Genomic DNA, 15,659 nt, shown 5'->3' on the forward strand with positions numbered 1-15,659 from the left:
CTGTTTTTCAGGTAATTTTTTCACGAGAGACACCTTCGGCATCATGACATTTTTCGTACGCGTGGTTAGGTAAATCGACGGGCCGATTCATTGCCAAGATATTCATTGCTATCGGGATGTTAAGAGCATTCCATGGAATATAACAAAAAGTGTATCTCGAGCCGGTTTCTGAAACTTACATACCCCACCTTTAAACTCAGTGTACTGCTCTGTGATGCTAGCTCAAGCAGATACTTGGCATCTCATCTTGGGTACAAGTTCATCGATGTTTGGACTCAGGCTCTGAGCTGAGGAAATCCTCAGGGTTGAGTGAAGGTGTGCGTGCAATATACCGGCGGGCCAGATCTAATAGTGATTAGAAATTATCCTGCGGGCCGCAATAAAATCCACCACGGGCCTTGAGTTTGACATGTATGTTGTGCAGGGGTCGGCAAGTAAGTATGGCCTTGGGCCAATTTTTTTCTGAGCCACCAGATGACGGGCCGGAACATAATTAAAGGCTTATTTAAATAATTGATTGTTAAAACAGGTTACACGTTCGAATGCTTGGGGGGGGAGCGCTAGTGAACTGTCAACGGGGGGGGGGAGCCTCGCTGCGGTGCCGTTTTGTGATTCTCTAGATTCTACAGATGGCCAGTCCTCCACTGCTCACCAACTTATTAAGATCCAAAGCTTTAGTGCGTTTTGAATCAATGCTGAGTACAGCCAAACTAGACAGTCTCTTCTCTGTCATTGTAGACCGAATGCTTCTCGTTTTGCGCCGTCCCGTTCAAATGACAATCACATTTCCGTGCTCGCGCCAGGTCCGGGGGAGGGGTTACAAGGCTCACGTCTTGTGCTGCATTCACTTGCACTCGGACATTAGGGATTTTCTCATATGTCCAATGAGCCAAAACTTTTCTTTCAAAACAAAGCTGCCAACTGGGGCGGCAGCATATGCACCCCTCGCCCTCCATGATCAAGTGGCTTCTCCGATTTTGTTGTCAATGTTTTGACTGAACTTTGTTATTGTTCATATATAAGTAAAAATTACGTTTGAATGATTTAGTGAGCTGGTGTTATTTTTTTCAAACCACAAACCGCATGTTGGCTATTTCAGCACCACGCGCTACCCACCTACTCATTGATCCACTATCAGCGTCAGTGCACCCCGCTGCCAGATTGTGCCTGTGCTGTGTGTTTATGTTTATGTTTATTAAGGATTTGCTTTTGCTCTTGACAAAAGCTACTCTTCCTGGGGTCAGTCACTTAAAACATACAACAATAATGTCATAGTGTCATTCACTCTCAACGTGGATAAAAGTACAATAAGCATTCTTCAGGTGTAGGTAGATTCTCTATTCGGACATTATAGCCTATATATGTGACTGTCGGTCCGATATTGTAAAAAAAAAAAAGAATCTCAAAATAATATTTTATTTTTATTAAAATAATTTTCCGGGCCAAATGTTATTGCTGGCGGGCCACCAATGGCCCGCGGGCCGCCTGTTGCCGACCCATGATATACAGTATGAAATCCGTCCTGTCTATGTATCATCCTGTGCTATTAGGGCTAGGGTGACATTCATTCCAACACACTAAATGTATGACTGCAGGAAATTCCTCCCTGCTGAGTAGAGGCCTGTTGCCAACAGCTTTCAACTGTCACCTTAGATTAAACCATAAACAATGTTTATCATATTTTCTCTCTCTGGCTCACTGTTGTGGTAATGTTGATCACCACATTGTTTCAGGGTATGCAGAGCAATTGTTCTAACAAGCTGTCCTATCTTTTAGCTATTTAGTTAATACACTTTGCCAAGGAATTCATATTTCATGTTTCCATTCTAGTTCCCTGCAGTGGCAATTTGACTGAACGTCGCGGTACAGTCCTTTCTCCTGCCTATCCTGAATCTTACCCAAACAGCCTCAACTGTCTGTGGAGGATCCATGTCAGTGAAGGGGCCGGGATACAGGTACACATATGAATACACTTATAAATAAACTATTAAAACATCTATGTGAGATGTGCATGAGCTAAGGTTGTTAAGTCCATGTCTTTGTTCGATATAGATCCAAGTGGTTACGTTCGCTACTGAGCACAACTGGGATTCTCTGGAGATTTACGATGGAGGAGACATGACAGCTCCTAAATTAGGGTCATTTTCTGGTATGACAATATGCTCACACACACATACACGCAAGCTCACAAACACCCATGCACACAAATACTCCAGAGATCTATGATGGATGAGATTTGACAGCTCCTAAACTATAGATGCACAAACACACACACATAGATTGACAGAGATACCCACACAAGATCTATGATGAATTGCACATGACAGGTCTTCAACTATAGATACACACACACACAAACAGCACAAACCAGAGATTTATGATGGATGATTTGTAATACCAAAAAACATGATATATATCTCTAATAAGTAACAAACATTAAAAAATACTTATAATTTGTCAGACATTCTGGCAGTAAAAGAAGGACAAGAAATGAGAGTGGGAGGGAAAGAGTTTTAGCACAAGGTTGAGTGAAGGATCGAAGAGAAAAGGGGAGAGGAAGAAGACAGCGAGGGATAAAGAATGATCTAACCTTTTACAATTTCCCAAAGGAGTTTCCCCTGTGACCTGCCCCGAGCACATACCTGTCACACACCTATCACACATTAAACATGCCGCCCATAGGGCAACACACACACACACTCACAAATGACTGTGCCCTTCTCAAGGAAGCACACTAGGGAGCTGCCCACTATAACCACAATGATCTGCGGTCGGCCTCTGAGCTGCTTCGCCGGTGCAGATGAGGGATGCTTCACATAAGGACACTAAAATGCTAGCTGTCCGTAGAGGGCGCGGGGTCGCTCACCCTCTCCACACATCATTTACAAGCTTCAAACAATACTCAAACCAGCAAGTCTTGATTCAAAGCATTAAAATATTTTTTAAATGTAATTGTCCTTATTTATTCCCTGTGTTGTGTTACCAAACGTTGCTGTTCTTGTTTCATATTCTGTCATTTACGTTTGTCTTTGTGTTTCACAGGAACAACTGCTCCCGCTCTCCTCAATTCAACGTCCAATCAGCTCCTTCTGCACTTTCAGAGTGACATCAGTGTGGTGGCAGCTGGTTTTCACCTAGAATACAAGAGTAAGTTAAAGCTTTTAACAAAGATAGAAAGATCAATAGATAGATCGATAGATAGATAGAAAGATCAATAGATAGATAGATAGAAAGATCAATAGATAGATAGAAAAATCAATAGATAGATAGAAAGATCAATAGATAGATAGATGGATAGATGGATAGACAGACACTATATAGACACACATCTAGACACACATGTAGATAGGTAAACCACAATGCACATAAAACCCACGGACAGACACACTCACGATACACCGTTTCCACCAAAACTTCAACATCAAATAACAAGAGTCAGTGACCTGAACTGGTACAGCCCTGAAGCATGAACACATACTGAGACCCAAATCGGAGCCCACACACAGCTCACACACCTAGAGGGACGTAAAGGGGAGCACACAGACTGAGACACGTACATACACAAGTTGTGATTGTGCCATACACACACATGTCCAAAAAAAGGCAGATACGCACACACAAATGTGTAGACAAACAGAGGTATAGACATGGATATTAACGTCATGCATATAAACACGTACACACCTGTCAGGTCACGGTTGTGCTTTTCAGTCCTTTGTAGTTGTTTTAGCTTAGAATCACTTCTAGCTCAATGAACATGTCCCCGTTTGTGAGTATGTGAGAGAGCATTAGTGTGTGTGTTTGAACGCACATTTTTTGTGTGTCTGTGTGTAGGTGAATGCACATGTTTGTGGGTCCATGGTCTGTATTTTTCTGGCTCTATTAGTCAACATGCCATCACTAGGAATGAGAACCTGGAAGAGTGGTCATTTTTAGGGACAGTTCATCATTTCTATTTCTTTTGCGATTACTCTCAGCTTTTTAGTGTGGCTTTTATAACTGGATGTGCCAGATCCATTACATTACATTTGAACTCCCTGTACAGTATCATAAATAATCCTCAGCCAATCTTTTTTATTTTAGCATTTATTTAGCTCAGGCCTGCACAAATGTATAACTGAATTGAGAGCACAGCAGGTGGCAGACTTTGGGGCTTTTTAGGCTTTCTTTCTCTTCATGTCCCACATTGTCCATGCAGAGAGGATTTGGGGTGGAAGAGTGCTCACAGGAAAGTTGTGATGAGAGGTTTGGATGGGTACTCTCTGTGCTTTGTAACAAAAACCCAATCTGAGACCTGACTAAGGCTCAGTTCAATGATATATTATATTCAGTCTAAATAAGGCTGTGTAGGACTTGGGTCTGTGTGCCACTATGTTTAATATCTAACAGAGTCTGAGCTAACTCTGTATGAGCTCTGATCACATGACAAATCATTATAACAGGACAAAAAAGTGGACATGTATGGCTCTTTTGTATTTTTTTCCGTAGTCCTTTTTTATTTGATGCCGCCACCGTTGGGGTTCTCTCGCAATTTTGGTCGGTTGAAATCAGGTCTGATTGTACTTTTTGATATAGGGTCTCTCTTTTTAAATAAACCAAACACATGTTAAAGTATGTAAAGCGTATATGTAATGGGTAATTTGGGTGTTTTTGCCTTTGTGTTTGAGTCAATGTCTGCTATTTTGTGGAGAAATCAACACAATCTATGATGTTTCATAATGTTAGTCAGCAGGCAGGCCATGTTATTACAAAACCAAGCATGCTCAGAACTTTTTCCAATATCCCCTTTAAAATTAGATTTCAAACTTTACACTGCCATATGCAGCACTTGCAGGACTCAGATGATGGTTTTGCTTATCTCAAAATGACTGCCAACTCTTTAATCTGTCGCCCAATTTTTTCCACGTTTGCCTTAGAGGTTCTTAACCGGAGGTCTCTCCACAAAGTAGGCTTTTAACTTTTCATTAAACACGACATTTTGCCAAGGTCGGCCAATTTACCAATTCAATAGGTGATAAGATCAGCCCACATTAGTATTTGCCCTCAGATAATTGTCTATGCTAATTCTCATAGCAAACCCTTTAGTTAAAACAAATTGCACTTCCCTTTTTCATAATAAATAATTGTAATGTCAACTCGAAAACCTGGAATAATGTAATTATTTGTAGAGCCTTTCAGCACACTGCTGTTCACGTTGTTTTCACTGTACTGTCTTTGTTTTCCATTGTGTTTCCTGTAGAAACAGAAAGAACAAGACCGCACATGTATCTGATGTCCTGTTAGGATTCTCCTTGTCAGTTTTGAAGTATAAGTATAAGTGGGCAACACCATCTGCTGGGGAGCCGAGGATGATTGTGGTGATGATGCTCTTATTGTTTTAAGCTGACCAAAGGGCCTTTCCTCTGAAGCTAGAGTGAGCCATCTCTCTCCCCTGACTGTCTTCAAATAAACTGAAACAGAAGTATAGTAAATCCAGTCAGTTAGACTTAAGTGCTGACGCTATCTAGTTGTAGTGTAGTGGCCCTAGTGGGGTGTTTTGTGATATAGTCAGCATTTTACAGGGCATCACTGCTCTGTCATAACCAGGGAAAAGAAGTAGCCGTTTGCTTGCACAGAGAGAGAGAGAAAGAGATGGTCAGCCAAATGGAATAGTTTCATTGATCAGTTGTCCTGACAGCCTGCTGAAGCTCGACCTAATAACACACTGTGTGTTCATGGGTGTGTGTCTCAAAGTCACAGTCTCATGCAGCCTTTTCACTTATGCTCCATCTTTTCGAAAGTCCCCCTCATCCCCTCGCAGCAAGCACACACTCATGTAACAGTCAGTCATGCACACATGCTCGCAAATGTCATATGCTGGGGCTGGGCCACCTGGATTTGTGTGTGTGTCTGTTTGCGTGTGTGTGCGTGTGAGCTCAGTGGGATCACATTGTTTTGCTGGTAGGAAGGTAGATAATGAATCAACAAGAAGAGACACACAAGCAAACACACACACACACACACGAGCATTCACTCCTCTCTCTTTCTTTTTCTCGTTATCCCTCTTCCACCCCTGTGTTGCCATGGAAACCGCTCTAGGGCAGTCTCCTGCGGAAGTTTTCAAGTGAAACACACACACACACAGATACACCCCTACTCAAACTGTTTGATGAAGGGCGGGCTGCTGTCAAACTTATTAAGGATGTGTTTAACCTTTATTGCGTTGGGAATACACAACCAAAGTCATTATGTTACCTTCACATATTTTTAAGCACATTTCAGAGGCCACTGTCACAGCTGACGACATACAAGCTTTGTTATTGTACTAGCTCATAAATAGGCTCTTGTTTATTAGGGCAAAGAAAAAACATTATGACCATTTTAAAATGTATCTGCCACATTATGTTTGTCATAAAATGTATCTAAATATTATAATTTTTCCCATATGTTTTAAACAACTTGAGTTTACTTTGATACAATATAACCTTGTGGGATGTTAACAAGTGGTATATAATATAGATAAACTGCTGTTTTTATCTAATAAAAAGGCCACATGCAACTGACAGGAAAAGCAATGCTTTAAAGGTCACCTATTGTGCAAAATCAAAATGTTCATGTATTTTCTACATCAACATGTGTCCCCTCTGTGTAAAGAGACTCTGAAAGTTTCAGGACAAAAGATTCTCTCACTTTTTGTCCTGATCCATTTATATAAAAACCTGTCTGAAAATGAGCTGATCAGATTTTGGCCACTTTAAGAGGGCATAACGATTTTTTGGCTTGTTTAAACATTAGCCAATCAGCAACCAAGGTAACCCCCCCCCACCTTTCCCCCCTGAATCTCCTCCTGTACCTCATTCACACGAACGGTGTTTCAGGGCCGGTTCGGAGCTGTAGCTTGAAAAGCACCGGGTTTTCCTCTTCACACCGCAGCGGAGCAGCCTCTTAGCTCCGGAATCCGGTTCGTTTCAAGCACCAAAAAATAGTCCGGCTGGAGCAAAAGCACTGCACACGTCAGGCTTACGTCGAGGCGGGGGCAGGGGCAGGGCCGGGATCAACTCCTGAACAACAACAAAAAGCCGGCGTTTTATCCAGTTTGTACACAACGATGGAGAAACTTAACAAGCAGCAGTGGTCCACTGAAGAAACCAGCTACCTACTGGGAATCTGGTCTTCCGAAGAGGTACAGAGGAAGCTGGAGCACAATCGGCCATTGTTGTTGTTGTCGGTGTCAGCTGTGAGGGGTTTCCGCGCGGTTTGGCTTTATGAAGCAGGCACGCAAACGGTTACGTCATGACGCAAACGATGACGCAATGACGCAGCACCAGTTGGACTCTGGGCAGTGTGAAAAGAGCCGGAGCTAAACCGAAGAACCGGTTCTGAACCTGAAAAGCTCTAGCACGGAGCTTGAACCGGAGTTGCGTTGGTGTGAATGAGGTATCATACCTCATTCACACCAACCATTGTGTTCTTTTTAACCAAATATCTCTCAGAGGGGCGTGGGGAGTGGCTCCTTATTTTCATCTAAAGTAACAGACAGAGAATCAGCACTTTTGAAACAGGGCTGAAACAGAGGGGGTTATGGGATGCTACATTGGGTGATCTGTTTAGTATTTGGAGCCAAATACTTCAGAGACATGTTTTGTATATATCTGAGACCTATAATATCTTGATGAAAAATAGTATACTAGGGGACCTTTTAAAGTGTTTTTCTTGATTAATCTTGAAGCAAAGACAAGGCAGGGAACAGAAAAGGGTATCTATTTTTCCTGTGATTTTAGTGTAATAAAAAAAGATATAATTTTCCATGATTACTTTGATGATTAAGGTCAAGACAGCAATGTGGTTTTAGATGTCTAGAACTTAAAGTGGACCTATCATGCTATATTTGAATAATATAGTGTAGGACCATACCTATATAAGGCATATTTATACTTTTTATTTTTCAAAATACCAAACATCATGCATTTTAGCCATTCCTCATTTCTCTCAATTTTACAGTGCCTTTGCATGGGCTGATTCTGTGAGAACAGCACCATCTACAGGCCTGGCATATGTACTACAGCGTCTCCAGCACTTTCGAACGGCAATGTCCCTGGCTGTCTCCTCCTGATTGGTGGAGTTGGCCCATTAGCCGTAGCGCCACTTCTGTGACGTCATAAAAGTGTTCCAATCTGGATCAGTCTGTATCAGATCTGTTGCAGCCCCTTTTTAAGAGATTTGGGTATGGAGGAAAATAGAGAGGGTTGTGTTTTCTGACACTTGGTGAGTTCCCTGGAACACCGGGGACACATATTCATGTATAAAAGACGTACAAAAGTGCATTTTGCATGATAGGTCACCTTTAAAGAAGAGATGATCATATCATATTTTGCTTACTTTTATCATGTCATGGGTCAATGTCTGACAAAGCCTTGGTGTTTCCATAGAAAATGTAAATGGAAAACATAATAATCATGTTATGTCCTTTTTTTTTGTAGCTGTTGGACTTACCACCTGCCCAGAGCCAATGATACCAGCCAATGGCATTAAGTCAGGAGACAGATATATGGTCAATGAGGTGGTGGCATTCTCCTGTGAGCCTGGCTACACATTACAGGTAATGAACACAACATGACCAATTAACACATGAAGAGTATATAATATACCTTTGTAACTTTAGATTATTGTATAATAACTGGTTCATGTTGTTGTTTTTTTGAAAAAAAACGTAATATTGGGCAGCAAAACGTGTGTATGGACAAAAACTACTGTCAATAACCCTTAGCAAACATACCATAACATTTTCCACATTGGCTGCATAATGTTTTCACCTACTGTATGTGTTAATCAGACTATGAAATGGTTGTCATGCTCCTAAATGAAGTAAAAGTCAAATTCCAAACCTAGAAAATCTTAAATCTTTTTTTTAAACTTAACCCAGTGTATTATTCCTTTAACACTTCCAGGGCCACTCTCACATCTCCTGCATGCCGGGGACTGTGCGTCGATGGAACTACCCACCACCTCTTTGCATAGGTAACACACACTGACTAAGAACACACACGCTCTGCTGGCTGAATTGTTTTATGAATAATTGACCCAAGGGGAAAAGCATATGTCCTTCAGGTGTGTTGTTAACATAGACGTTTACGTCCTGCACAGCGAAGTGACTGAAGCATTCCAGTAGATTACAGATGTGAGCTTGTGCTGTCTTAACACTAAACATTTACAGGTTAATTGTCACATAGAAGTCTTTGAAAATATCTTTTATTTATTACTAATTTTCAATTTTTTGGCTGATAAGAAATCTCTTTATTAATGTCATTTGATTACAAGTTGTTGTGTGGAATTCCTTCGTTACACATGATAGGAAACTGAGACCAGTGCCAGTTAAATTGTTTATCTTTTAAACTGTAAAAAAAAAGTAAATTCACCTACATATTTCACAAATAAATGAATAGTTGTAATTAAATGAGAACTTCTTAAATATGAATTATTTGGTATGTTTAGTTATATATAACCTTGGAATCAGATGTGTGGAAGTAAGCAACTTCCTAAATGATATGATCAATATACCTGCTGGATACAAACATAATTTTGTAGCTTGCTATGTGAGCCAAGGCTTCCTTAATTCCTCAAAGGAGTTTAGGGACCTTGATCACATCGATGTTTGTGTTTGTTGAAAACTTGTAGCAGGTCTGGGAAGCCAATTCGAGTTAAACTCAACCTTGACATGTCAGGACTAACTAAACTCAGCCACAGTCTCCTTCAGTATTTATTAAATCCAGCATTTCCTATTCTAGTCAGAGAGACTTGCGTCAACTAAATCATTTCTAAACCTGTCAACAGAAGGGTGAGTCATAATCAGAATCAGAATACCTTTATTATTCCCACAGAGGGGAAATTTGCATCGTTACAGCAGGAAAGAGCCACAGACAGCTTAATGTTACATATGTTTAAAAAAAAGTACTAAGTTATGATATAATACAAAAAATAAAAGTAAAGAAAAATACTTTTCAAAATACAAATCCTGTAACAGTTCTTAGGATTTAGCAGCCATGTATATATTACACAGTTATTAATGGCATATGTATATAATAATGTATATATTACACATATAGCACATATTGCACATAGTTGGATGGTATTTAACAGCAGCAAGTTACACAATTTACAAAATGCAAAAAACACGCATGACTGATCAAATCTGTTGAAGAAGTTATTCAAGTCGTTTGCTCACTGGCGGTCATAATGGGGAGCTATAATATCAAAAATGTATCTGTCTGTCTCTAACGGTTCTCAAGGATATACAGGTATTCAACACACATGGTACAAGCCCCTATACAATTTAGATTTTAGTTTTAAACATGATATCCTCTCTCTTTAAAATGTTATTTCATATACGCAAGTAGCACCAAATTAACTAACAAAATGTTTCTGTTATCTCCAAGTTTGTTTTACATGTATATTTGTATGCCACTAATGCATTATACTTGCTACGAAGGATTAATGTTCACTGTCTTTAACCTAAACTGAGAATGCAAGAAAAAAACGGAACATTATAAACTTTGCAAAGGTACAATACAAACAGCTGTATTGAATTGCATTAGATTGTAGAGGTATATCTTATTAAGTGGCCACTGAGTGTAAATGTCAATACAATAAATCCCCCTGTCCAACCGAAGGGTACTCAAATCCCAAAGGTTGCTGCTTGTTGCTGTAATTCCAAATATTCTTGTTTTTTAGCTCTGTAACCTTCTTCCTGTTAGAGCAGAGGGGATGAAGTGATGATCTCCACTTTACATTTCTCATGTGTTGCCTGTTTTAACAATGTGTTTGCTGGGCCTGTGTTGTCAGCTCGGTGCAGCGGGGTGTTGTCTGAGATGAGTGGTGTCATCCTCAGTCCGGGTTTCCCTGGTAACTATCCCGGCAACCTGGACTGCACCTGGCAAATCACCCTGCCAACTGGATATGGTAAGTATTATGGGATAAAGAGAATTCAGTACATCTCTTGGTTTATTTGGGAAAACAAATACTTTTTTCTAGCACCAAATCTGCAGCAGCAACATAATATTTATTGAAAGCTTTATAATGCTGTTTAATGAGCAGTGGCGAGCCGTGACTTTTTACCTAGGCCCTCTGACCCCCACCCCTTCCCTCAAAAAAAAAAGAAAAAAAGGAGTTATTGCGTCACAGCGTATACTTCAGATGAATATCAAAACAACGGTCCGGGGTGCTAAACGCATCAATGAAAGCGACCGTCTACCACACAAAACAACACCTGTAAATAACCCAATTTGTGTTCTTTGAAATTATTGTTGCTATGGAAACAAGAAAAGCTTCACAGTGGGCGGAATGTCATAAAGTCCGCGATAATAAAACCCACCCATTTAGAGGGAAAATATGATTGGTCAATTTTACTGTAATTTGACATTACTCTTTCGTTCAGTTACTATAGTGGGCCCTCTGTGAATTCATAGCAGGACCACCAATCAGCTCCTATCTTCACCTCGCAGAGACAAGCTTCTTTCATTTAACCCTTCACATTCAAACAGAAACTGAATAGGCAGATTTGAAGGATTTATTTCTTTGGAAATGTTATTTTAAATACAATTAAATCAAGTTATTATGGTAAAACTAATGACAAATATAACTAAAAATATATTTAAATATATATATATTTTTTAAATGTTTTTAAATATTATTTTGTAGAATATCCTAGGGCCTAAGATATTCGGCGGCTCGCCACTGTTTATGAGTAAGTGATGGTTTGAAAAGAAACCTTTTACGTATGTATTTTGGCATGGAATGGATTTGAGTGGAAAGGATATGACATACTTCTTTCATTAATGCTTATTATTATTAATGATCAAAGACTTGATTCTTGTAATTTATATTGCTTTGGTAATCTTTGGTATCCTTGGGACTGATTGTGAAAATATGTACAAAATAAACTACGTTGCATTCATTAAAGATACATTTTACTGTTATTATCATATATATTTAATATGTTTTAGTCTAATACAATCTGTGTATGTATTCCAGGAGCACATATTCAGTTCCTAAACTTCTCTTCTGAAGACAACCACGACTTCCTTGAGGTCAGAGCTGGACCACAGCACAGCTCTGCTCTGATTGGACAGTTTACTGGCTCTCAGATCCCACCCCTTCTGCTGAGCACTACCCACCTGACGGTCATCCACTTCTACAGTGACCATTCAGAGAACAGACCAGGGTTTAAACTAACCTATCAGGGTGAGTTTACGTGTGATTTTTGAATGTTGTACCTAAGGCCACAAACCCTTAGGTGTACCTGCAGGCGCTTCCAGTTGAAAGTGGCCCCTCAAGGGACTCAACCTGTGTTCATATTGAGCCAACGGTTGGGAACACAAGATGGTTCCTTGAATGATTTAGAAAAGAGAGATGGACTGCCTATGGTTTCTGAATAATCCTAGTCCCCACATAACAAAGCCTTCTCAAGTCCAAGAATGAAGGCTTCAATGAAAAACGCATCGCTATTAGGTTTTGAGCTTTGATCCGTGGATGAGGAATGCTAAAGACTTAAAAAAAAAAACGTATAGCTTTCCTCTCATCATTAAAAGAGATGGATTGTTAGTAAGCCCTGTGAGGGACTGGCATCTTGTCCAGCAGGCTTTGCTCGTAGCCCTAAGTGTTTCACTTCAAAGACACCAGAGATGCTCTGTGGGTCTATACGCCAGCATAAGTAGAGCAAGGCTTACTTACACATAGGCTAACCCACATAGTATTTTTACCCTTTTTTCCTCCTAATTTGCAATGACAAAGTCCCCTAAAACGCCATCTCTTGTCACTGCTTACTTCCACTTTCGGCTTTTGAAGCTTGTGGACATATTTTCCTTAAATAAAGTTTCACCAGATGCTTTTTTTCATCTAACATCAACTATCCTGTCCTGTCATAATACAATGATTGGTTTTGTTGAATGAAAACATTGTGAGAGCTCTGACAGGGTGCATGATTTCGGCCCGCAGCACTCAATGACATACTGTAAGCTCAGGTTCTGTTTTAAAGGTCCAGGAGGTATATGGTTCAGTAGGCTGAATTGCAGTGTGCACATCCACAAAATCTCTGAGGGATAAGTGCCAAAAAATCAATAGAAAGTACCCTCACATTGATTTTTAGACCCATATGTCGCTAATAACATCTTAAGGGAGCTCTGATTCCAGTTTTAGTGTTTGGCACTCTGACATCATACGTTCTTGATTGTAGTTTCACAGCCGCACATACTCCCCTATGACTTGGACAACTTTTGGCTTACATTTTCCACATTCTCTCCTCAGCCTCCAGTATCACTTTATCCTTTCCATCTCTTTCCCTTGATGCTGCTTTCACATGGGACCTCTACAGTACATCTGTCACTACTTACTTTTCTGTTCCTTCTGTATTTCCACTATGTCCAGGTCTTTTAGTCAATATTTGTATAGGTCGGTATCTAAAAGTGGCAGGGGAACTCAGTTCTGGCGTTCTTAAGTGTCCTTTGTGGTGTCTCCAATCAGGACTTGGGATGGTTTAGCCCACAGGTGTTCCTGTACAAATGCAGTTTCTTCCTGCATAAAGGTAGCCTGGCAGCAACTGTTAGTCAACTTTTTATTTTTGGTGATGCCCCTTGAAGTCTATATGCCTCAGACAGAAAACTTTTGAATGAAATTGAATGAAATTGTCATTTTGTGATTTGGCAAGCAGCCATATGGTGCATTTCCACTACAGAGCGGAGCTTGCTTTAAGCGTGCCGTGCCCGGCCCGTTTTTGGTTGCGTTTCCACTTAGCGTAGTTCCGGCTAGCGGGTACTATTTCACAGTTTTTCTGGCTCTCCAAAATCGAGGTTCTTTCCGGGCCAACTGAGTATGCTAAACTAGAGAGAGAATCACTGGCAAGGGGGCTAGAACTACAACAAAATGAAAATATTTGACCGTGATTTAATTGTACTACACGTTTCAAAATGATACCGAAGTAACATCATACTGATACCGGTTAGTAAAAACCATGAATTAATGCTTTGACAAGTCTGCAGACAAGACGGCAGGCAAAAAACCTTTTAAAATGCGTGTTTTCTGAATGGAGATCGGCTAAGCTAACGCACTATTTCCCCCGACCGTCCACACTCACAACAACGGCCTATACAGACATAAATAAACCAGTGGTTTGTACTTTTTTTTAACTTTTGTCTAGTTTCTGAACAGATATGAGGAGCTGTGAGCTTGAGTGCTAACATCTAACGGCTGATGTTGTTTTTCTGTGGTTCTCATTGAAGATGACGTCATGGCTCTGCCTACACTGCGTTACTATAGTTACTGCCCCAGCTACTAAACTGTAATGGAAACGCAGCAAAAAGTGAGCCAGTCCTAACAAGGCCTAACGAGGCCTAGCCATACCGAGCGAGGCCCTGTAGTGGAAATGCGCCAAAAGTGAACACAAATGATAGGGACAAGTGATTCAGGGGAAACAGATTATTGGGAGCACTACAGTGAGTAGGCTGATTTGAACAGGTGGGTTTTTAATTGGGATTTGAATGTGGTGATTGTGTAAGACTGTCTGATGTGTGGGAGGAGGGAGTTCTAGAGTCTGGGAGCACTGCAGCTAAAAGCTATAGTGTCGCGAGGGATTCTGATGACTAGCAGAGCAGAGGATGGGCGGAGGGGAGAGGGGGTATACTCCAGGTTATGGAGGCCTTTGTGGGTAAGCAGGAGGTTTTTGAAGTCATAGGTCACATGGCTCACATGCTCCAACATTGAAATGGTTCCACTTCCAACATTGTCCATTATGATCTTTGTTCTACAGCAACATTACACATACATATTTGCATTCACATTTATTGTAATTTTCTTGTATTCAGATCTGTAGTTTTTTTTCATATCATTTTTATAACTGTTTTTAATTTTTCTTCTATAGAGCTCTTGCATCTTAATTCAGATAATGTTACATATTTTCAGAGTATGTTCATAATGTCTTTGTGTAATTTTCAGATATGTTATATTTACAAAGTATTTTTATGTGGATTTTATTTTAAAGTGGACCTATCATGCTATATTTGTAAATATAACATATCTGAAAATTACACAAAGACATTATGAACATACTCNATGTGAGGGTCTAAGGACAGAGGGTGTCGTATTGTCATACTGATATTCTGTACAAACTGTGAAGTCCACTGAGACAAATGTAACATTTGTGATATTGGGCTATATAAATAAACATTGATTGATTGATTGATTCCATATCCTTGATATCAGAAGACAGCTGCCTGCACTAGTTGGCTCTTTGATTTCACTTGTTAGATATATGGTCACATAGTTTGGCACTCTGCTTTACTAGTTCAATAAAACATTATACTAGTCACTCTTTTTCAGCAACTAGTGGCACTTTTGTCCAACTAGTTACCACATAAGCCTTACTAGTGACGCCAGGAGCAGCACTCGTAGCACCAAAGTACCAACATTCAAGCTTTTTGATTAACTAGTGGCCCTCTGACCGTACTAGTGACACTTATGGCGCATTTCCACTACAGGGCCTCGCTCGGCCTCGCTCGGTATGGCTAGGCCTCGTTAGGCCTTGTTAGGACTGGCTCACTTTATGCTGCGTTTCCATTACAGTTTAGTAGCTGGGGCAGTAACTATAGTAGCGCAGTGTAGGCGGAGCCGTGACGTCATTTTCAATGAGAACC

At 40.3% G+C, this 15,659-nt stretch overlaps 1 protein-coding gene across 1 annotated transcript in view; it reads left to right on the plus strand.

Annotated features, from left to right (window-relative positions):
• Window positions 1-15,659, plus strand: part of LOC104967368 (CUB and sushi domain-containing protein 1-like) — a 192,487-nt gene that overhangs the window by 100,466 nt on the left and 76,362 nt on the right. The window contains 7 exon segments of the mRNA XM_010796776.1: window positions 1,831-1,955; window positions 2,053-2,149; window positions 3,043-3,147; window positions 8,460-8,578; window positions 8,928-8,997; window positions 10,819-10,935; window positions 12,007-12,216. Of these exon segments, the coding sequence (XP_010795078.1) occupies window positions 1,831-1,955; window positions 2,053-2,149; window positions 3,043-3,147; window positions 8,460-8,578; window positions 8,928-8,997; window positions 10,819-10,935; window positions 12,007-12,216 (843 nt within the window).

This window comes from Notothenia coriiceps, unplaced genomic scaffold (genome assembly GCF_000735185.1).
Source record: "Notothenia coriiceps isolate Sejong01 unplaced genomic scaffold, NC01 NC01_scaffold00037250, whole genome shotgun sequence".
NCBI classification, from domain to species: domain Eukaryota; kingdom Metazoa; phylum Chordata; class Actinopteri; order Perciformes; family Nototheniidae; genus Notothenia; species Notothenia coriiceps.